This window comes from Fundulus heteroclitus, chromosome 1 (assembly GCF_011125445.2).
Source record: "Fundulus heteroclitus isolate FHET01 chromosome 1, MU-UCD_Fhet_4.1, whole genome shotgun sequence".
Lineage (NCBI taxonomy): Eukaryota > Metazoa > Chordata > Actinopteri > Cyprinodontiformes > Fundulidae > Fundulus > Fundulus heteroclitus.
The window spans coordinates 35087368-35109917 of NC_046361.1; the positions used below are offsets into that span (position 1 = coordinate 35087368).

The following is a 22550-nucleotide window of genomic DNA, read 5'->3' on the forward strand; positions in this document are numbered from 1 at the left end:
CTCTGATGTACTCATTTCTGATCTCATCCATCCTATGTCACTTCAAAAAAAGAACCTGAACATCTTCATCTCTGCTACTTCCATCTCCTTCTGTCTTTTCTTCTGTGCCACTGTCCCTAAACCATACAACTACAATACTCACCACCATCTTTTTTTATTCAACACCTTTTCTCCACCAGTTCCGTGTTTTTCTGATGTAGAAGGATTTAAAATTCTAGTGTAGAGATAAAGCTATTAAAAACAAATCAATAAAATAGATAAAATAAAAAAAAACATATTTTATAAATAATATTTTTTTAATTCCAACATTGTGAAAATTATATGACTTGAACTATTTCTGACTTCCTTAATAATCTAATCCTTAAAACTGAGTTTTACATCAGGAGAGCGCAGACTTAAAAGCAAACTGGCAGCTAGTTTGCACAACTGGATCTTATTAAAACTGAAATAATTTTTAACCAACAGAAACGAGGCATTTGAGGTGCGTTTAAATTCAAACTGTAAGTTTGGACTTTTGTGTTTCTTTCTTTCATTAGAAAAAAAGAAGAAAGAAATTTGGTGCTCTAACCCTGATTCTATTTACGCTGTTATCTTATACTGTTTTCTTTAAATTCTATTACTTGGTGTGAAGGCAAAAACATGAAGAAAGACATAAACTTAGAAACAAGTGCAAGTATAGTTTTAAGTTAGCCTATACACTAAACATCAAAATTACTACTAGGTTTAGACACATATATGTTTAACATAACACAAATAGTTGTAGTTTATAAAACAATAAAATCTTAACGGATAAAACGTTAAATCGATAGTTTTTCTATTTAACAGTAATGTTTACGACGGTACCTGAAGGCATCATTGTCTCCTGACCAACACAGGCTGTCATGGCGCAGATGAGGCCGAGGACTTCTGCGGCGTCAAACTTTAATCCTTTAGGCTCAATTTTGAATGTCAGCCCTGATATTTTACTCTTTAATCTCTCCGTCCTTCGGTGAGTGCACACTTTTGTGAGATACACAACGACACATTCGTCTCATTTTTTTTTATGTGGTTCGTCATTTCGTCCATTGGTTGCAGCTCGGACGTTGCGTGGAAATGAGCTAAAACATTCTCTGCTGCCTGTTGAACTGGTGTAGCACGAGATTTCCCTTAGGATTGGTTAAACTGTTTAAAAAAAAAACCATTGAGATTATAAGAATCGACAGATATTTGATTCAGGCAAATAGCTGCTCACTTGTAGCTTTCTTGTAATTTATTGTTTTGTTTATGCTAGCTTTTCGCGACGCATCTGTGGGCAGCTCCTAGCTTGGTGCTGTGCAGAAACCGCCTGTTATAATCAGATGTTTCACATTTGAATATCACCCTGGACCATATGTGGCTTACAGCAGGCAATGGTGGCTTTTTTTTTATTTCTCTTTTCCTTGCTCACAGAAGTTGCCATCAATACATGACCTGAGGGTAAAAGTCACTGGCTCAAAATGCTTTATTTAGCATTTAATCAGTGCTTGTGGGTGGTTAAATAAAACATATCAATCACAATCAAAGGGATGTAGAAGAAAAACCAAGACATACTGAATTTTTTACATTTTAAAAGGCATCACAATGTTTTTTGATAAAAAAAATCACAGTAAACTAAACAAAAAAGGTTGTGTAACATGGTCTGATTTCATTTAAAACCAAGAACGACAATTAGTCATTAGTGAGCAGAATAACAGAACAATAACTGGTTGTTATCGTTGTCTATAAAATGTCTTGTTTTGTTGTATTTCTCAGGCAAAAAAACAACAAAAAAATCAGTTTGACTCATAGAAAATGCTTCAGAATCCATTCCAAAGCTGCTAAAAGTCTCTCATCCAGGATAGGGTTTAGTAGGGGTGTGAATCTGAAGCTTTGTCATGATATGATGTTATATCGATTTGTTTTGATGACTATAAGATAGTATTGAAATATCGTCCAGCCCTATGTAGGCTCTGCAAAACAAATGCTACCACTAGAACCGCCACAGCAGTGCTGTGTGATTAAATCAGCAATACCTGTTGAGACGATACCGAAAGGATAGACGAGGCTGAAAAATGCCTTCGCCCATCAGCTCCCACATTTGCATCCCAAAGCTGCAGCAATAACGCGAGACACGGCCGCCTTTATCGCGACTGATCTGGGAATATTTTCTGTTGTGGTAAAATCCGGGGTTTAGGCGACTTGTTAACATGTTAGAACCAAAGTACAGCATTTTCATTGCACACTGATCCCTAATCTTTACGAGGAGTGCAAGGTCAAAGATGGTAACGGAGGCGGAAAGCATCGGTGGGGTACGTCGAGCCTACGTAGCAGCACGCTATCATTCACAGGGCTGGACGATAATTCAATAACGATTTATATCGATCTATGGACGTATATCGATGATAGAAAAAAGGGTCAATAAAAAGTTCAGTAGAATAAAAGTTCTTCTTTTTGCATTTTAGCCATGTAGGTTAATATTACAGTCATTGCATTCTCCCAACCAATCACAAGCGCTGACCCAGGAACGCTCTTGTCACTAAGCTCCACCCCCTTTAGAGAGTTCAGAGAGCACGCGTTCTTTATTTAAAAAATTGTAGTTTTGGTACAAAGTTGGTTGAATAAAGGGTTGGGTTTGAATTCAGTATGTGTGTTCTGTATCTAAAAATAAGCAGCATAAAATATCCATGGCTGCACTTAAAATATATGTTTTGAATTTGTTGATAATTATCAATAACGAGCCAATATTTATTTTTTATCAGTATGGATTTTTTTCTATGTCGTCCAGCCCTAATCGATCGTAAGTGGGATTTCTAGAAATAAATATTAAAGTCATACATAGACTTGCTTGTTGGTTGCACTTTATGTCCAACAAGGATTGATGTCCAAATCAATTAAATGCTGTTCTCTTGAATAATATTCTGATTAATAAAAACATTAAAAGTTCTTGTTTTAAATAGTCCTTCTTTACAAACATCTTTTTTAGAGAACATTTTTGTTGCTTGTGGTTAATGCAGAGAAAAGTCAAAATTGCAATTTTGGTTGAAATATATCGCAGGCAGAACGCAATCATTTCTGCTCCGAGTTTAGATGCTGTGGGCGAGGAAACAGATTGATTTGTTGTTTGTATATGTTTGAAAAGACGTGATAAATTAAACTGGGGGAAAAAAATCGCATTAAATCGCAATATTAAGAAAAAAAATCGCAATTAGATTATTTTGCAAAATCGTTCAGCCCTAGTCTCGTTCTTGTGTGAGTTTTAAGTATCGTCACGTCTCTATTTTGAGCTCTTAAAACTGAACAATTTAAAACGCCCCGGAATAAAAAACGTAATAAAAGAAATTTGCTAGTCAAGTGGCCATTAGATGACGCCTTAATCGGATCAAATAAAAGCCACGCTGTTCATGACTACAGCAAAAAGAGCAGGAACACATCCACCATCAGTTGTCTTTTCTTTGTGTTACCTCTGGGAGCTTTGTGCCTCCGGCGGGTGACACGGGGGAATGAGGTGAGATTGTAGGGTTGCCTTTTTAAGGGCAAGACAGGCGCAGCTGAGACGGGCTGCAGGTTTATGTGTCTCCACTTGGATGGTTACATCAGGCTCGTCTTCGTTCTCACAATCCTGAATCACAGAGCGGCGCTGCTGAATTACTTTAGTACTAGTTTGATCACTTTTGGAGCCTTTTTCTTTTTTTTTTTTTTTTAAAGGCACGAGTGAGGGTTTGTAGCCTGTGGCGAAATCTGAACATATTTCTGAAGACGATTCATTTCAGTCATTGATTAAAGGTCGAGGTGATGGAAAAGCCAGTGGTTTCATGTCATTAATGGTCGTTTAGAGTTTAGAGTGTAAGACGACCAGCGCAGTAAGTTAGTAATGGTGTGTGAAGTTAGAGAAAGCAGAGATGTGTGCAGGCAGTTCTGTCTGTGTTCATCGGCTGCATTCATGGCTTTAACTAAGCGCACTATAATGCTTCTGTTATTTTGGCTCTTTGGCAGAGGATATAGGCAGAGCAGTAAATAATCTGAGTAAATAAGCTAAACAGACTAACCAGACCATCCTGAAGACCCCAAACATCTCAGCTTAACTGAGTTTCTGAGAAGCTGCGTTCGACGGACAATAGAAAAAAGCCTTCATTGTTGCGTCTATCACAAATTTTTTTAAACTGCATTAATATAAAATGCTATATTAATCCTAACATCCATGTAGTTTTCCTCCTCTGAATAAATTTGCTCAAAGTAACCGGGGATGTTATCCCACTGCAATAAAAGCTGAGTTTCTTAAATTTTTTCCCCGCATCTTGAACAGGTGCGCTGATAAATGCGGACTGATCAGGAAGGAACTGACTTACTTTGATAACTTTAATAACTGTGGGAGTCTTTTAATGTAAATCCCTCCTTCTGTTAAACCTCTTCCGTGTCAAAGAAATTGCAATATTAGAGGCAAAATCTACCGTTTGGTACATCTCAAAACAGAAAAAGGCCATTGGTGAACTCAGCAATGCACAAAAAACCAGGGGTCTCATTTATACAACTGTACGTCACTTTCCAAGCAGAAATTGGGATCTATTTAAAAAAATAAATAAAAAATGTGACAGGAAAATGTGCAGCCCTCATGGCATCGCTGCTACAGACGTATGCTCATCTTGGAGACGAGGGCAATTGATACGAGGGCAATTGATATATATATATATATAAAGTGAATGAATGCCCATAAGCCAACTTACATCTTTAAATTTGTCTTTCATTTGTCCAATTACTTATGAGCCCCTGAAATGAGTTCCTAGTTCCTGTAGTTGTTATGCGATCGTCTTGTTCAACCCACCACATTAAAGTTGAAAGTCCATATTATACCAGATGCGACTCAGGTGTTATATTTAAAAATGGATTGCGATACAGAGCCATAATTAGAGCTTTGTCTCTGTCCAAGTATCTCTAGACCTGACTGTGAACCACGTGTGGGTGTAACTGCAGGGTGGTGCCAGCAGGGGGCAATGCTTCACAGGTGGAACAGGTGGATGGGAAACACACAGCGCCTTTACATCCAGTCTGTTTTTGTTTTTACCGTGTACCCCCCCCCCACCCCCGTACCCTCCTGGATTAATCAGACTCCGGAAGGACACCAAGTTCTGGGAAGATTTATGTTCCCCATTTTCTAGGGAGGGCGGTGTGGCGAGGATTGATGGACTTGTCTCCAAATTTCAGAACCGATTGAGAAATACTCTGTGGTTTATGTTTTACCACATGGGACCCTAACAGACTGAAGTAAAAATTATAAATTTAACACGTTAACGCTGTACTGGTTGGTGTTTTTATGCCTCCGGGTACAACTGATAGGAGCCCCCCCATTGGGTTTATTTTGCCCTGCCACAATCTCCAAATCAGACGCAGCGTTGCTTATCAGCCACGCTCCTCTGTACATGACATTACTTTTCATCCTTTTTTTTTTCAAGAATATTCTCACGTTGAGAAGACTTTCCGATAATGTGTAAGTGTTCCCGTCCATTTTTTACCTCCGCTCTGCGCTACTAGGCTCTTGTTTGCCCCTACGGGGGAGAAGATTGATCTCCTGCATAGCTCTTCAGACCGCTGCATTGTTGAACCTGGGTGAGGAATGTGCGCCGTCGTTCAGCCAAGGGACAGCGGGCTTTTCAGCAAACTTTATACTAATCTCTGCAAGCAGATACCTGTGTATTTTAGGTCCGCCGCGTAGTCGTCGCCAGTGGTTTTTGTTGTCTTGGCGCGTCGACTGAGCTGAAAACACAGCACTGTATTCCTTATGTAAATGTCACCGACAAAACGTGTTTCTCATAAGGTTCGTGTGGATCGAATTTCAAGGCAATGCAATGGAAGTTATCCATAGAAGAGTGGTTGTAGGTTTTCTCTTAGCGCATTAAACTTCGTTTTCTTGTCGATTTGAAGCGGTGATGCTGCTGCTTCGGTGGGAAGAGCAGAAGAAATTGTGTTTTGCCAAGAGATTACTGGAAATCTGGACAGGAAGTGACACTGCTGGTGGTAAGGAAGCCGAGGCTTCTGCCGCCTGTTCTCATACAGACCCCTTACTCACCCTGAGGGACCGCAGAGACATACCAGAGACTCTTAGCCTCAGCTCGCTTGCCTTTTAGGTGTTCACCCCCAAAATCCAACCCCCCTCACTCCTGTCTGGAAATGGACACCGCGGGCGTATTTATAGCTGCAGACCACAAGCGAGCTCTCTTTCTTAAACGCGTCGGAGGAGCTGCCCGCTTTCATCAGAGTCGTGCTGAGCTTCGCCGTCGTATTTTCTAGACTGTCGTACGTCGAGCCTGGAGGGGCTCCTCAGGTAGGAGGGGGAAAAAAACTGGAAAAGGCTTTTATCTGGTGTTGTTGTGCTGTCTGGGTTTCATACTGTGTTAAAAGCTTGTAAAATATAGTTTTATTTTTCCATTAAGTTGACAAAAAACAAATATGCTTTACGGGAAGTATTTTTGTCGCGCCATGAAAAACCAAATTCCTATTATTTAAGGCTAATTTTAAATTTATGGCAAATTATGTCGCAATAGACGACTCCATCATGAGAAACTTTTGAGACAAACTAAAAACAATTCTAGCATTAAGCTTACTTAATTTACTTAAAATTATTCTTTAAAGATGTTCCTTTCAGAGGGTTTATGGAGATGGAGGTCAATTTATTTTTGGCTTTTAAAGCAGCACTAAGTAACATTTTTACCATAATATACCCTCTTCTAAGTCCCTGTAATGATAGATAGATAGATAGATAGATAGATAGATAGATAGATAGATAGATAGATAGATAGATAGATAGAGAGCTTTGTCATTTTGTATGCACAAAGTGCGTACAGAACGAAATTTTGTTTGCATACAGCTTGAAAAAATCACTCTAAAAATCACAGTAGAATGGTAATCCAAGTATTTATGAGACGATGGTGGGGTCCGTCATCTTCCCCCTACTGTCTCTGACCGGTAAATCAAACCGTCAACTTCCCATGTTACAACATGGTGGCATATCTTGCGGCTCTGTTGTTGTTTACGTGGTAAGAAGAACAGCCCAATGTAAACTATTGGCATCCATAGCTGTACCCCCTTTTTTTGCGCTACTCACAGGTGATCATAGGACACTTTTGGATTTTGGAGGTTCGTCAAAGATAACCTATGTCCAAAGAGGAAAGGAAGCGAAAACATAAATCAGATCCGAACACGGCTCACACGACAAGCCATTTATTCTGTAGCGAGACATCAAACAAAAGTAACAATTTGCAGCGAAAAGGCTACTGTGCACTAGTTTATATTAATATCTCGAGATTTTAGGTTCAATGCCAATATACAATATTTATCTCTGTAGGTTTTTCTTTTGGTAAAGTAATCATAAAAAGGCATCCATGAATCAAAGCTTCATCCCAAAATGTCTCACAGGCAGCATTTTTTTTTTTTTTTTTTTGACGAACGGCATTAGATAATTCCAAAAAAAGTAAAAAACAAATTAGATATTAGATAGGCATTAGATAAATATGACAAATAGCTAAAAAAAATAATCTATATATTGATATAAACAATATAGCCTTATCTTATATTTAGATATTTTTAAAATCTTCACATCTATCTATCTACCTGGATGGATGCGGGGCACACGGAGGGCAGTCGGTGTTTACCACAGTGCTATTTTCAAAATGCCCTGTAGGGGGAGCGCCACTAAAAAGTGACTTAGTGCTGCTTTAATGAAGAAATTTAACTGTTTATTTTTTTTTTTAATCCAGTGGGGGAATGGTGAGACAACATTCAGCTTCGGTTTATGTTTGTATTAAAATCTAGAATTTTGTGCACAGGTTTAGTTTATATTTATTGTGAAGTTTCTTTTCCCAACAGAATTTAAATGCTCACATACACCTACCACTAAAATCTGGTTATGTCCCTTAGTGAGAAAAAAACAGACACTTTTTGACTTGAGATTTGATCCCTCCTCCTATCAGAACTCGTAGAGATGATTTTAGTTGGTTGGTTTCGTGGTATGGATCCTGCTTTTAAACATACTTGTTACTCGTGGCTAAAGATGTTAGCCTGCTTTATCCTTAGTGTGTATGGGATCATCGTGCTGTAGGAACATCCGATTAGTCGTTTACTTGAGGTGAAGCTGAAGATTTTGGAGGCCGTCCTCCATCTTTGAACCAGTAACAGTCACACAGAGTTAAAGAAAATTCAACAAAACCTATTTTGAGTCTTTATATATCATTTTTAGACTGTGTGTACTGAAGGAAATGTGCAATAAATGGAAAGTTTGCACCCTGCTGTTGTTTTGAAATTCATTAAATTGTATGTTTTATAGGGCTGGGCGATAAATCGATTTAATCGATTAATTCGAATTTACAATTCTTTAAGATTTCATTTTTGGAAAATCTGGATTTTATTTTGCCATTACACTCATTGGGTTTCCATGAAGAGAACAGCATGTGATGCTGATGAATATATGTTTAGGCAAATGTATTGTCAAAATATTGTTAAGTGGAAACTTTTTTTTACCATAATACGAGGTACTTTATTTAATTTTTTTTTACTTAGTTTGAAGTTCACAAGTGCAGTGAAGCCTGTTCTTAGCTCAATGTGTAATACCACTAGCAGCAAATGTTTTGTTATATTTTCATTGTTTATAATGGCACGGCTGCCATCTTGTTTTACAAGCATGTTTCACAGCTTGTTTTTAGTTGCACTTTGAATTCAGGTCAACTTCCTGATGAAATGCTTGACATAAAAGCAAGGTTTTAAAATAATTTCTTTAATTTCTTTTTATGAAACAAAAAGGAGGGAAAAAAATCGATTAATCGGATTTAGTATGATAAAATCTGAGATTTATTTTTTAATCCATATCGCCCAGCCCTAATGTTTTATGATCGTTTCCACCACAACGATGAAAATCCTTCTGGTCCTTTAACTGTAACCAAGTTTTATGGTTCGGTTAAGTGTCATACAAGGTAAAGAATAAGAAGCCTGGCTGACGGTGAAGTAGGTGTTTGTAGCAGAATTCATGGTAAGCTTGGCTGCCGCTTAACAAGCATCTCTGGTGTTTTATTTTCAGATGAAATCCTCATTCTGAGCTCGACCAGCAGTGAGAAACCGCGAGAGGAGAGATGGAGAAACCCGTCCTCCAGACACAGCCGTCCACGCTACCTTTCTTCGACTCGTCGCACGCCTTCAACCTCCTGAGGGGCATCCACGAGCTGCGGGCCGAGCGCAAGTTCTTCGACGTGACGTTATGCGCCGAGGGCCGCGAGTTCCACTGTCACCGCACGGTGTTGGCCGCCGCCAGCACCTACTTCCGGGCCATGTTCACGGGGACGCTGAGGGAGAGCGCGATGGACCGCGTGGTCCTCCACGAGGTGTCGGCCGAGCTTCTGGGCCTGCTGGTGGACTTCTGCTACACGGGCCGGGTCACGGTCACTCAGGACAACGTGGACCTCCTGCTGAAGACGGCCGATTTGTTTCAGTTCCCCTCCGTCAAAGAGGCCTGCTGTGCGTTCCTGGAGCAGCGTCTGGACGTCTCCAACTGCCTGGAGATCCAGGACTTTGCCGAGGCGTACGCCTGCAGGGAGCTGGCGGTCAGCGCGCGCCGCTTCGTCCTCAGGAACATAATGGAGCTGGCGAAAGGGACGGACTTTGAGCGGCTGCCCTGGAAGCGCCTGCTGGAGTTCGTGTCTGACGACGAGCTGTGCGTGGACAAGGAGGAGACGGTCTACCAGATCGCCGTGCGGTGGGTGAAGGCCGACCTGCAGCGACGGCTGCACTACTGGCCCGAGCTCCTCCAGCAGGTCCGCCTGCCGTTCGTCCGGCGCTTCTTCCTCTTGGCGCACGTGGAGAGCGACCCGCTCGTCTACCTGTCGCCCACCTGCCTGCGCATGGTGAACGAAGCCCGCAGCTTCCAGTCCTGCGAATACGACCGCCACGACAGGCCGTGCCACCGCATGCGGCCCCGGCCGTCCACGGGGCTGGCGGAAATCCTGGTGGTGGTGGGCGGCTGTGACCAGGACTGCGACGAGCTGGTCACGGTGGACTGCTACAACCCTCAGACCGGACAGTGGCGCTACCTGGCTGAGTTCCCCGACCACCTGGGGGGAGGTTACAGCATAGCTGCCCTGGGGAACGACATGTATGTCACAGGTAGGAACCCCACAGACGCTTCCTGTACCCGACAACATCCGGGGGCTGCTTGTCGTTAAAAACAAATGGTGTTGACTTATTTTAAGGTCAGATGTTATTAATTAATCGTTGTGTAATTCAAACAGATATTTTAGTTCATTTGAACGCCACGCCCCCCCCTCTCAAAATAACAGAGCCACAGACTGGTGACCAGGGTCCGAAATTAACACTCGCCAATAGAGCTGTGCATAAAAATCGATACAAAGATTAATATCGATTTTTTTAAAAATGATTTAAAACCGATATTCTGGCTTTCAATATCGATATACCTCCCAACACCTAGGGGGCGCTATTGCAGCCTAACCTTCATCCCTAAAATCAGATGTTTGGGCACGTTTTTGGTTTCTGTGATACATTAAATGCATTCAACCAAATGCACTTTGTTTTCCTGTTAATATATCAGTGTTCAATAAATTGAACATAAATATAATATTTGGCTGGTTTTGTTGATTGAATGACTTTGAGCATTTGAAAGTAATAAATATCGATATTGGAGTCAAATCAAATCAAGGTGAGCTGTATCGAGAATCGTATTGTATCGTGAGCTATGTATCGAAAATCGTATCGAATCGGCTCATCCTAGATGATACCCAGCCCTACTCGCCAAACACCAGTACATTTTCCGTTTGGCTAGTAAATTTCAGAGAGCTAGCTGTCACATGGCGACTAAAGGCCCATTCATACCCTACATTTGGCCTACACGTCCGTATTTCTGTCCGTACGTTCTATCCGTTGACTCCTTCATACCTCCGTCCGTTGAGGTGCGCAATAACCAACATTTCCTCTAGGTGGCAGTGCTGGGTGCCAATAATTCGTCACTGATCAAACATGGCGACGGTCCAAGACGTGATTTTGTTGTATTTGCTCCGTAAGTAAACTCTTAGTTTGTCCCTGTGACCCGGACACGACACATCATATATGAGTGGGTAGTTGCGGACAAGCTCCGCAAATCGTTCCTCGAATCCCGCCACTGTTTAAAGCCCAGAATTATAACCTTCTTCGTGATTTTGTTGACATTTTGTACTACAAACTCAATAGCGCCCCCACCTTTTCCGGTAGTATTGCTCCGTATTGATCCGTTTCGTCCGTAATCGTAAGCTCCCAATTTTCGTGTCAAAATACAGACGAAATCAACGGTTAGAACGTATGAAACACTCCACACGTATCCGTATCCGTCTTTTACGTGAGGTATGAATGGGCCTTAAATGTTTGCACCAAATAAGTCGTGTTTTTCCGTCTTCAATTGGGTGGATGCTTCTTTATGTTCCTCTGCTTTCAGCCAGTACGACAACAAACGTACACAAACACGAGAACTACAGCAACTACGTCACGTCCGTTTGCTAACAGCTAGCGTTTAGCTCAGGCTAATTACGTAGCGGGATTATGTGGTGATATTTAGCAGGAGTCGGTCAGAGTTGATATTTTGGCCGGCAAAAATATGCTTGGCCGGTGAATCTGAAAGTTATTTTTGGACACTGCTGGTGATCCCCCACCCCTTTTGGTTATAGTATTTAAAAAATAAACATGTAAAATGATGAGAATAAAATTGTATTTTTATAATAAAAAAAAATCTTGCAAAAGCTGTGCTGCCTTCCTCCTGCATTAAAATGAGAAACATTGAGCATCTTGTAAAGTTATACTTGCTTCACATATAAAGAAAGAAATGCTAAATGTTTTTATCACATTCGCATCAAATCATCTTGCAGCCCACCAACCACTGAGCTATATAATACACTGGAGTGCTAATCACCGTCTGTTTGAACGAGTCGCTTTCAAGCCACCAGCCGCCATATTGGTACTCCCTATTTTCCTCCCAGTAACTAGGGAATATGTGCGCTACAGCATCGAATAACGAGAATTTTCTCATGTTCAGGGGAGGCTTAAGACTTTTCAAATGTCAAATGCCATATAGTTTTATGTTATGTTCTAAAAATATCAAGTACTGAGAGTCATGTGCTGAAATATTTTGCATTTTATTCATTTAAATACATATGTTTAACATTTATAAATATATAAATAACAATATACAAAAACATATATTTACATGTGTATACATATATATACATATATACATATACACATACTTATATATTTAATATGAATAACGTAAAATATTTCAGCACCTAATTTCCTAGAAGTTGATAGTGTTAGTACATCCACTGACTGTAGAATTACCTGTGAAACGTTTTTACACAGCCAGAAAACTGCTTGTTGTTGCAAGCATATCCTGTGGGATTCTGTGAGAGTAGCAAGATGGCGGCCAGTGACTTCAGCTTTTTGGCAAAATCAGCACTCCAGTGTATTATATAGCTCAGTGGTCCCAACCCCCACAGGGGAACCCCTGCCCTAAAGCATGGGTTAAACGCAGAGACGAATGTCCTCTCTGTGCGACTATAAAGGGATCTTTCCTGTCCTGAAGTCACAGCGCAGATTTCTATTCCTACCCCCAAAGTTTTTAAAAAGGCCTTTAGAGAGAGAGAATATAAATAATCTGGAGCCTCCTTTATTATCCACTGTGCCTGAGGAGGGCGAATGAGGCGATGCAGATGCTGCCAGGACAGCAGGTCCTTGGAGCGGTCCTGACTTGAAAACCACCAGAAATAGTTAAGAAGTCGTGTCAGACTTTCACGACATGAATCAAATCAAATCAGTTTATTTATATAGCCCAGATTCACAACACGTCACGTCAAGACACTTTACAGAGTCGATTCAAACTATATCTAAGGAAAGCCAGCAGGTTGCGTGGAGTCATTGACACCCGCATTGTGTTGTTGACTTTGCAGCAATCCTTCATACCAAGCATGCGTGTAGCAACAGTGACAGATTAATTTAGCAGCATGGGCTAATCCCTTCATTTACAGAAATAGCTGCAACACCTGCACAGCAACCTTCTCAGCTTCAGCTACACTGCAAAAAAGGAACTAAAGGTTAGTTTTCTTGAAATTAGTGTATTTTTATTTGATTTGAGCAAGTAAATAAGATTATTTGCTAATGGAATAAGATTTTTTTGCGCTTAAAATAAGAATAAGTCATCTTATTTCAAGTGCAGGATATCTAATTATCTTATTTTAGGGGTAAAAATACTCATTCCATTAGCAAATAGTTTTATTTAGCTGCTCAAATCAAGGAAAATATACTCATTTCAAGAAAACTTTACTTTTAGTTCCCTTTTTATAGTGTAGCCATGTTTCGGTCTCTTCTGTTAAAAAGCAATGTTTTAATGACGTAAAGATGAAAGGGGATGAACAGTTTCAAATGTAACATGTATCCTGCACAATTTGAGTGAAAAGGAAACCTATTTGTTTGGAGCAACTTGTAAAAATAAAAACTGCAACAACCCGGTTACATAAGTGTGGACAACCCTTGTTCAGGCACCTTTTTATTCACTTTCAGCATTTAGTCTTCTTGCTGCTGTGGTGAATCTGAAATAAGGAGGTTTTTGCTGAGGTAAGGTAGGATTATCTTGCTTTGTTGGTGCTGTTTAGGTGAAAGACTTGCAGAATGCCGCCGTATTTTTTCAGACTGAGCATAAGTGCCCGAGTATAAGAGTACCGAAATGATTTCTAATCAAAGCCGTTACAGTTTTGATCAACTGGAAAATGTTTCAATCACATTTTACTTTCGCTTAATTTTGTGTCTTTTACTTGCCTAGAATTACTCTTTGGTTGCAACAAATTATTAAACGTGAACGTTAATTGTAGGGCTGGGTATCATCTAAAATGAGCCGATTCGATATGATTCTCGATAAAATACGATTCTCTATATAGCTCAGCTTTATTTGACTCCAATACCGATATTTATTACTTCAAATTAATGCTCAGCCATTCAATCAACAAAACCAACCAAAAATAAAGTGCATTTGGTTTAATGCATTTAACATTTCACAGAAACCAAAAATGTGCCCAAACATCTGATTTTAGGAACGAAGGCTCTTTTAAAATCCTGTCGGCTGTTCTGTTAATTCGTCTCACTTGCTCTTGCTCGTTGTGAACAGTAATGGCGCGCTGTATTATCGCCCCCTATGGGTTGGGAGGTATATCGATACTGAAAGGCATAATATCGATATTAAATCATTTTCAAAAATATCAATATTAGTTTTTGTATCGATTTTTATGCACAGCCCTAGTTAATTGTGTCACCTAAAACCAGCTCTTAAATTCAACTCGCTCTCCATGGCTTGGCTTGTGTGCAAAACCATTCAGCAGGAAGGATGTCGCTCCATGCAGTAAAAGCTTTGTGTTATATGAAGTATAAGATGTCAGCTCAGCTTCTTTTTTTCCATTTTCCACTTTAACAGGGTTGATGGATAAATTGTGAAAGTTGTGGACGATATTTCATGTAGTAAGAGTTTTTGTTACGTCACAAAAGCCTGCCGTTTTAACGGGATCGGGTGGGGTGCGCCTTCGCAAGCATCCGTCTGTCATCTGGAGTGGTTTAAATGGACAGTCAGACACGCTCAGGGGCATTTTCAGAATAGACTACGATTGTTAAAGGCTTTATTTCCAAACTCTATTTCTTATCCAGTTGTCTGGAAGAGCCATCCATCCTTCCATCCCTCGCCTTAACAAAAGTTCCAAGTGTAAAAAAAAATAGTTTTAAACTGTAAAAAGAAACAACACTCAGTGAGACACGTGGGCCTCTGTAGGAGGAAACCTGTAGGAGGAATCCCACACCTAAGATTTGTTTTAGTAAAACGTGGCTTTTATAAACCCACATAGTAAGCATCTAGCCCTCTCTCCTGCAGGGAATAGGGGGACAAGAGGGCCTGTTGAGGAAGAAGTCTGAATGCCTCGGTCATCACATTCCTCTGCAAAACACCCCCCTGAGTGTCAACAGAAGGGGTTTAAGGTCAATGGCTGGTGGTGAAGTTTCCTGCTCCTGTTGGGAAAAAACTGCATTTGGTATTGTTAGTTTTTTTTGGGGGTTTTTTTAGATATTTTTTATTAAGCTGCTAGTGGATCTTAATCCTCTTGACAAGTATGTCTAATTTGGGGCTGCAGCTAAACAAAAGCCTACTGCAGTCACAGGCACTGGGAGTCTAGCGATTACCCCACAAGTCACTCCAAAAATGTTTGTTTTGATATATGTGTGATCGACTGACAGGAATTCATGTCGTTCATAACTTCAATAAAAAAGTTTAGAAGTAGAAAAAAAAAATCTATATTTTTAGCAGCAAAGGATGTCTCAAAAAATCAACATAGGCCTTCCTGGTCGATTTAACATCAGTACGGCGCTAGCTGGCTCTGAGGTGAAAAGGCTTAAACAAAAAAAGGGCCTTAACTATCACTTTCATATAGTATCCTGAATTTTTAAAGATTTCTTTTAACATCATAAAGCTTGATGTTGTCCAAATAAAATAGAACCCTTGTAGTTTACCTTATTGCCAAGTTGCACTCTTGTTTTTTTTTTTTTGTTCAGGATCAAGTAATTACATATTTCCTAAAATAAAGGCAAACACCTAATTTAAATTTGCCTTTTACACATCACACCTGTCTCGTTCTTCAGACAGCGGCTGTTTATGGAAGTGGTCTGTCAGGAAAATACGTATTTCTTGTAGGGATGCGCCGATATGAAAATTTGGGCCGATGTCGATATGGGATATTAATATCGTAAATAAGATTATTTGCCAAGGGAATACGATTTTTGCACTTAAAATAAGAACAATTCATCTCCAATATGTTATTTCAAGTGCAGGGTATCCAATGATCTTATTTTAGGGGTAAAATATTCATTCCATTGTCAAATAGACTTATTTAGCTGCTCAAAACAAGGAAAAATACACTAATTTCAAGAAAACTTTACTTATTTTTAATTCCCTTTTTGCAGTGCACAATCTTGGCAGCAATGCGTCACTGTCACATGGCCAAAAAAACAAAAAAACGTAAGACCAACCCCGTCCCCTCCCCTTCCTTAAACACGGGCACAAAGGGCAACTAGATGTAAATAAACATCGGTTGTTTATATCGGATTTACTAATCATACTGATACCGATATGTTAAAAAAAATTGAAATTACTGTGTGGATCCTTTAATAATCCTGTCTCTATTAATTGAATACATTGAATTACTGCCTTTCTAGAGAAACACAATAAAGTGCAGCAGATGCACAACTTTTTTTAGGTGCGGTGGACAATTGTGGCTTTGCAGTGTTATGTTAGCGGAGTCTAAAGTTGGAGCTGGGGGTTTGGGGGGGAACAGATGTCTCTTAATCTCATCTAACTCTGCCTGCCGGTTCAAGGACGGAGCTTTTGCATTTACTCTTTGATCATTTATGTTCAAATGCCTCTAGAGGTTCATGGCGCTGTACTCATTAAAGAGCCGACACACGGAGACACTCTGCAAACCAAAAATTCATTTATTCTGCGAGGCGTTAGCAAGACTACCAGCATCACCGTTACAAAGAACATAAGATAATTGTTGTTGTTAATTTTATTGCCGAGTGCTTTTACACGGACATGCCGGTTAAACTGTAAATAAAGTAAAAAACAAAACCTCAATACTTAGTATTGCAATATTCAATAAACACAAACTTAAACATAGATTTAGGAGCTAGGCTTGACTTAACTAACCAGTTATAAGGCAGGGTTTACACTTAATAAACAGCAGCATTCATACATCACTGTGCAGCAAAATACAGCTAGCATTTGGCTAACTAGCTCTAGCAAATTCACCAGTCACACGCTTAGAACAGATGACAAAACTCATCACGTCACAGCTTACAGCATTAATATAACTCACCACATTGGGCAACACTCATGAACTCCAGTAGGATATGATCCTATGGGCGATTTTGTTTTTTAGTTTCAGCTAACTGCAACCTAAATAAATGCACTACTGGTCCACCGTTTTTTCTTCTTCTTCCCCTCCATTCGCTTATCAGTGCAAAGCAACTACAGCGCAACCCTAGAGGAATGGGAGGAGTGAATCCAACAATCACTTTTTATACATGATCTATCAACACGATTTATTGTGTAGCACATCAGGGTGGATGTTCTGAGTTAAACATGCTCATGTTCTCTAGGCGGATCCGACGGCTCTCGCCTCTACGACGGCGTGTGGCGCTACAAGTCCAGCGTGAACGACTGGACGGAGGTGTCGCCCATGCTGAAGGCGCGGGAGTACCACAGCTCCTGCGTGCTGAAGGGCCAGCTGTACGTGGTGGCGCCGGACAGCACCGAGCGCTACGACCAGGCCCTGGACTGCTGGGAGGCCCTGCCTGGCATGCTGCATCCCATGGACAACTGCTCCACGACCGCGTGCAACGGCCGCCTGTACGCCATAGGCTGTCTGACCGGCGAGGACACCATGGCCATCCAGAGCTACGACGCCGACGCCAACCGCTGGACCATGGTCAACTGCGGTCAGCTGCCCCCGTGGTCCTTCACGCCCAAAACGGTGACCCTCAGCGGCCTCATTTACTTCGTTAGGTGAGGCGTGGCTTACTGAAATTTAAACTGTTGCTGTTAAATTTAGAGCTTGATTAGCTTTTAGTGCAATAATTTTATTTACAAGACTAGTCTTTGTGGTCTTTATGTCATTTTAAGTGTAAGTAAACAGCTATAACTAGGGCTGGACGATAATTCAATATATGTTGATCAATAGACATATATCGATGATAGAAGAAAGGGTCAATAAAAAGTTCAGTAGAATAAAAGTTCTCCTTCCTTTGGCATTCTTGCCATGTAGGTTAATATTAGTCATTACATCCTCCCAACCAATCACAACGCAGACCCAGGAACCAAGCTCCGCCCCTTTCAATGAGTTCAGAGAGCACTCGTTCTATTTTCTTTTTTTTAAAACTTGTAGTTTAGATTAAAAAAAAGTTTGTTGAATAAAGGGTTGAGTTTGAATTCAGCATAAAATGGTCAGAGCTGCACTTAAAATTATATGTTTTGAATTTGTTGGTAATTATCAATATCAATCAATATGATTTCTATTTTATCGATATGCTCCTATTTTGTATATCGTCCAGCCCTAACTATAACTATTTAAATCTTTATTTTAAGATGATTAATTAATTAGAACTTGGCCTCCCGTTACATTGAAACAGTATTTTCTTATAGTAAATACTACACCAGCATCAGCCTTCTGTTTATATTAATGTCTTTGAGGGTAACTCCTCCTCATGCAGGATTATTGTTGCCTTTAAGAACATGGAGAATATCAATAAATCATGCAATACTTATTAGGGCTGAACAATTAATCGCATTTTCAATATAATCGCGATTTAAAAAAACGCAATTTCCAAATCGCAGAGTCTGCAATTTTTGGCTATGTAACAATTAGGGAATTAGACACGTCCATTAGGTGTTGGTAATATGTTTAAAGTGTGTTTGCCTCCACATGGAAGGGAAGACAGTTGCAGCAGTGAGATAATCTAATTTTATTACTTTTAGAGTTTATATAATCATACATAGCATTAAGTTCTGGTCAATCAGTTTAATACATAGACTTGCTTGTTGGTTGGACTTTATGTTCAACAAGGATTGATGTCCAAATCAACTAAAAGCTGTTCTCTTGAACAATATTCTGATTAATAAGAACATTAAAAGATCTTGTTTTAAATAGTCCTTCTTTACAAACGTCTTTATTTAGACGCCATTTTTGTTGCTTGTAGTTAACGCAGAGAAAAGTCAAAATTGCAATTTTGGTTGCAATATATTGTAGGCAGAACGCAATCATTTCTGCTCTGAGTTTAGATGCTGTGGGTCTTTTAGCACCTAATCTGCACAGCGAGGAAACAAAATGATTTGTTGTTTGTATATGTTTAAAAAGACATGATAAATTAAACTGGGGGAAAAAATCGCATTAAATCACAATATTAAAAAAAAAATCGCAATTAGATTATTTTCCAAAATCGTTCAGCCCTAATACTTATTCTTTTTATATATATATATATATATATATATATATATATATATATATATATATATATATATATATATATATATATATAATCAGTCATTATATGTAATGTATAGCGCAATTGTTTACCTGGGAGATAACATTTGATTGCTTCATAGTTCTCCTTATGGCTAAAAGTTTAGATTTTCTTCAGAAAGTAGTGTTACAGAATTGCTGCAGAGAAAGTCTGCCATATTTAGCCAACGTCTAACCCAGATGGAGCCTTACACCTTCCAGTTAAATCCAGTTTAAACGCACTGGCTGCTGCTTTCAGTCTTCCTGATAGACTTTAACCACTACACAGGATTTTCTGTGCTTTTAAATTGCTGTGGCAGTTTTTTTGTTGTTGTTGTTATAAGTTGAGAATGTGGTCGGCTATGGAAAGACCTGAATTATTACAGATTATAAGATAACTCGCCATTTCTCAGGTCTAAAATAAACGGCCCCCCTTCACCTTTTACCGTATTTGGAAGCCAGCTTTCTTCTCTGATGGTCGGCTGCAGCCCAGCAGCTTTGTGGGTCCAGAATGTTTTGGTCCACTGGTCACAGTGATATCCTTGTTTCTCTTGGGCCTCATCTGACTATAGGTGCAGCTTCCATGTCCAGGCAAAGACATTTTTTACTTAACCAAAAAAAATGGGATTAGCCAGTGAAGACAAACAGCTTTACTGCAGCTTCCTCTAGTATACCAGAAGCAACACCGCCAAGAATAAGGTGGATACTACGTAGTTAACATGGCTGGGTGATAAATCAGTTTAATCGATTAATTTGCATTTATAATGTTATTTTTTTTAAGATTTCATTTTTGGAACATCTGGATTTTATTTTACCAATGCACTCATTGGGCTTCCATGAAGAGAACAACATGCAATGCTGAATATATGTTTAGAAAAATATATTGTGAAGAGGAAATTTTTTTTACAATAATTTGAGGCACTAATTTACTCATTTACTTATTTTTTTAAGTCAGTCTGAAGTCACACAACTGAAGTGAAGCCTATTCTTGGCTCATTGTGTAAAACCACTATAGCAGCAAACATTTAGTTATATTTTCATTGTTTACAACGGCGGGGCCGCCATCTTGTTTTACAAACATGTTTCACAGCTTGTGTTACGTTCCACTTTGAATTCAGGTCAATTCCCAGACGAAATGCTTGACATCAAAGCAAGTTTATAAAATAATTTATTTTACTGAAGCAAAAACGAGGGGGAAAAAAATTCTTAATCGGATTTGGTATAATAAAATCTGTCATTTTATTTTTAAGCCCTACCTGTGAAGGAGAATTTAGACTGAAACAAAATCCTGGGAACATTCAACCAGGAAAAAACTTATGAGCAACTGCCACAAAATTCCCCCTGACTGGTTACGGTCAGATTCGTACTAGTTTCCTATCAGGACTGGTAATCTGATTCAGCCTTTTTCCAAAACGTCTCAGGCCCCCAGAAAACGACTGGTTCCCAGAAAAGATTCCTGCAGTCCACCTTGTCGCCTGTGTTGTCAAGCACTGATTTGTTGGTTTGACCACACAGGGACCTAATGGTCATATGATCAAGTTTAAAAAGTTGTTTTCTTGTTCATTCTCCTCGTTTTTAACTCAAAATTAGGGCTGAACGATTTTGGAAAATAATCTAATTGCGATTTTTTTTTTTTTTTAAAAAGTTTAATTTATCATGTCTTTTTAAACATATACAAACCACAAATCAATTTGATTCCTCGCTGTGCAGATTAGTTGCTAAAAGACCCACAGCATCTAAACTCAGAGCAGTAATGATTGTGTTCTGCCTACAATATATTTAAACCAAAATTGCAATTTTGACTTTTCTCTGTGTTAACCACAAGCAACAAAAATGGCCTCTAAATAAAGATGTTTGTAAACAAGGACTATTCAAAACAAGAACTTCTAATGTTTCTATTAATCAGAATATTGTTCAAGAGAACAGCTTTTAGTTGATTTGGACATCAATCCTTGTTGAACATAAAGTCCAACCAACAAGCAAGTCTATGTATTAAACTGATTGACCAGTACTTAATGCTATGTATGATTATAGAAACTCTAAAACAAGTAATAAAATTAGATTATCTCACCACTGCAACTGTCTTCCCTTCCATGTGGAGGCAAACCCACTTTAAACCATTTTACCAACACCTAATGGACGTGTCTAATTCCCTGATTGTTACATAGCCAAAAATTGCAGACTCTGCGATTTGGAAATTGCATTTTTTTAAATCGCGATTATATTGAAAATGCGATTAATTGTTCAGCCCTACTCAAAATGCACTCGTTTTCATTAGCGGTGTTGCACCCAGAATGCCTTAGAAGGATCGAGCAGGATGAGCCGTCACCTGAGCCGCAGTCGCGCGGGGCGGTGAGCGCATGAAGCAGTGGGTGTTTGGCCGCTAACAGCCTGTCTCTATTTACAGGGATGACTCGGCCGAGGTTGATGTTTACAATCCACAAAAGAACGAGTGGGACAAAATTAGCCCCATGAACCAGGTTTGTATTTCACATCTGATGCTTGTTTGCCGGCCTGCTTTAATAATAGTCACCCGTGACCTCCGGTGTGGTACAATAAACAGGCTGGACAACCCACAACTGGACCGAATCCGCACAAAACAAGCAGGAAACGGTCCAGTCCAGCTTTACGTTTTAACCTTTTGCCGCCTTAATTGGATCTGTGGCTCTCTCAGGTTCACGTCGGAGGCAGCGTGGCGGTCCTGGGCGGCAAGCTGTTCGTGTCCGGCGGCTACGACAACACGTTCGAGCTGTCGGATGTGGTGGAGGCGTACGACCCGACCAGCCGGGCCTGGACCGTGGCCGGGCGGCTCCCCCAGCGCACCTTCTGGCACGGCAGCGTCAGCATCTTCCGGCAGTTCATGCCGCTGGTGGCCGGCACCTTCGAGCCCGCCGACGTCCCCGAGTCCAACGCCATCCACCTCCACCGGCACCAGCGCCACCAGGCGCTCCACAACCTCAACAACAACCTGAACCAGAACCAGGACGTGAACCCGGCGCATTGACGCGGGCCATCCGTGGTCACTGTGTTCTCCTTTGTTCAGTTTACCTCATTGCTGCAGGAGGGGGGGGGGAGAAAATGTGAGAGTTGCTCACTGCAAAAATAGAGCTAAAAATAAGTACAATTTTCTTGATATGAATGTATTTGCCCTTGATTTTGAGCAGGTAAATAAGACTATTTGCCAATAGAATAAGATTTTTGCACTTAGAATAGGAACAATTCATCTCCATCATCTTATTTAAGGTGCAGGATGTCTAATTATCTTATTTTAGAGGTAAAAATACTCATTTCATTGGCAAATAATCTTATTTACCTGCTCAAATCAAGGGCAAATACATTCATTTCAAGAAAATGTTACTCATTTTTAGTTTTTGCAGTGTACTCTGCTGCTCCGTATCTGTATTAAAGGTAGTAAAATGATCCGCTTTTAAATGGATATGAAACACTTTCTACTTG

General features: G+C 40.0%; 1 protein-coding gene across 2 annotated transcripts; it reads left to right on the forward strand.

Annotated features, from left to right (window-relative positions):
• Positions 1 to 851: 851 nt before the first annotated feature.
• klhl21 (kelch-like family member 21) lies at positions 852 to 22223 on the forward strand. Of its 2 annotated transcripts, none has more exons than XM_012863484.3 (5): positions 852 to 988; positions 9059 to 10137; positions 17197 to 17602; positions 21502 to 21574; positions 21769 to 22223. In XM_012863484.3, the coding sequence occupies exons 2-5, from the start codon at positions 9111 to 9113 to the stop codon at positions 22096 to 22098; spliced, it is 1836 nt and encodes a 611-aa protein (XP_012718938.2). In that variant the 5' UTR covers positions 852 to 988; positions 9059 to 9110; the 3' UTR covers positions 22099 to 22223. The 2 variants fall into 2 exon arrangements, with proteins under 2 accessions (XP_012718938.2, XP_021172740.2); XM_021317065.2 differs by lacking the exon at positions 852 to 988 and adding an exon at positions 6097 to 6313.
• Positions 22224 to 22550: the final 327 nt, after the last annotated feature.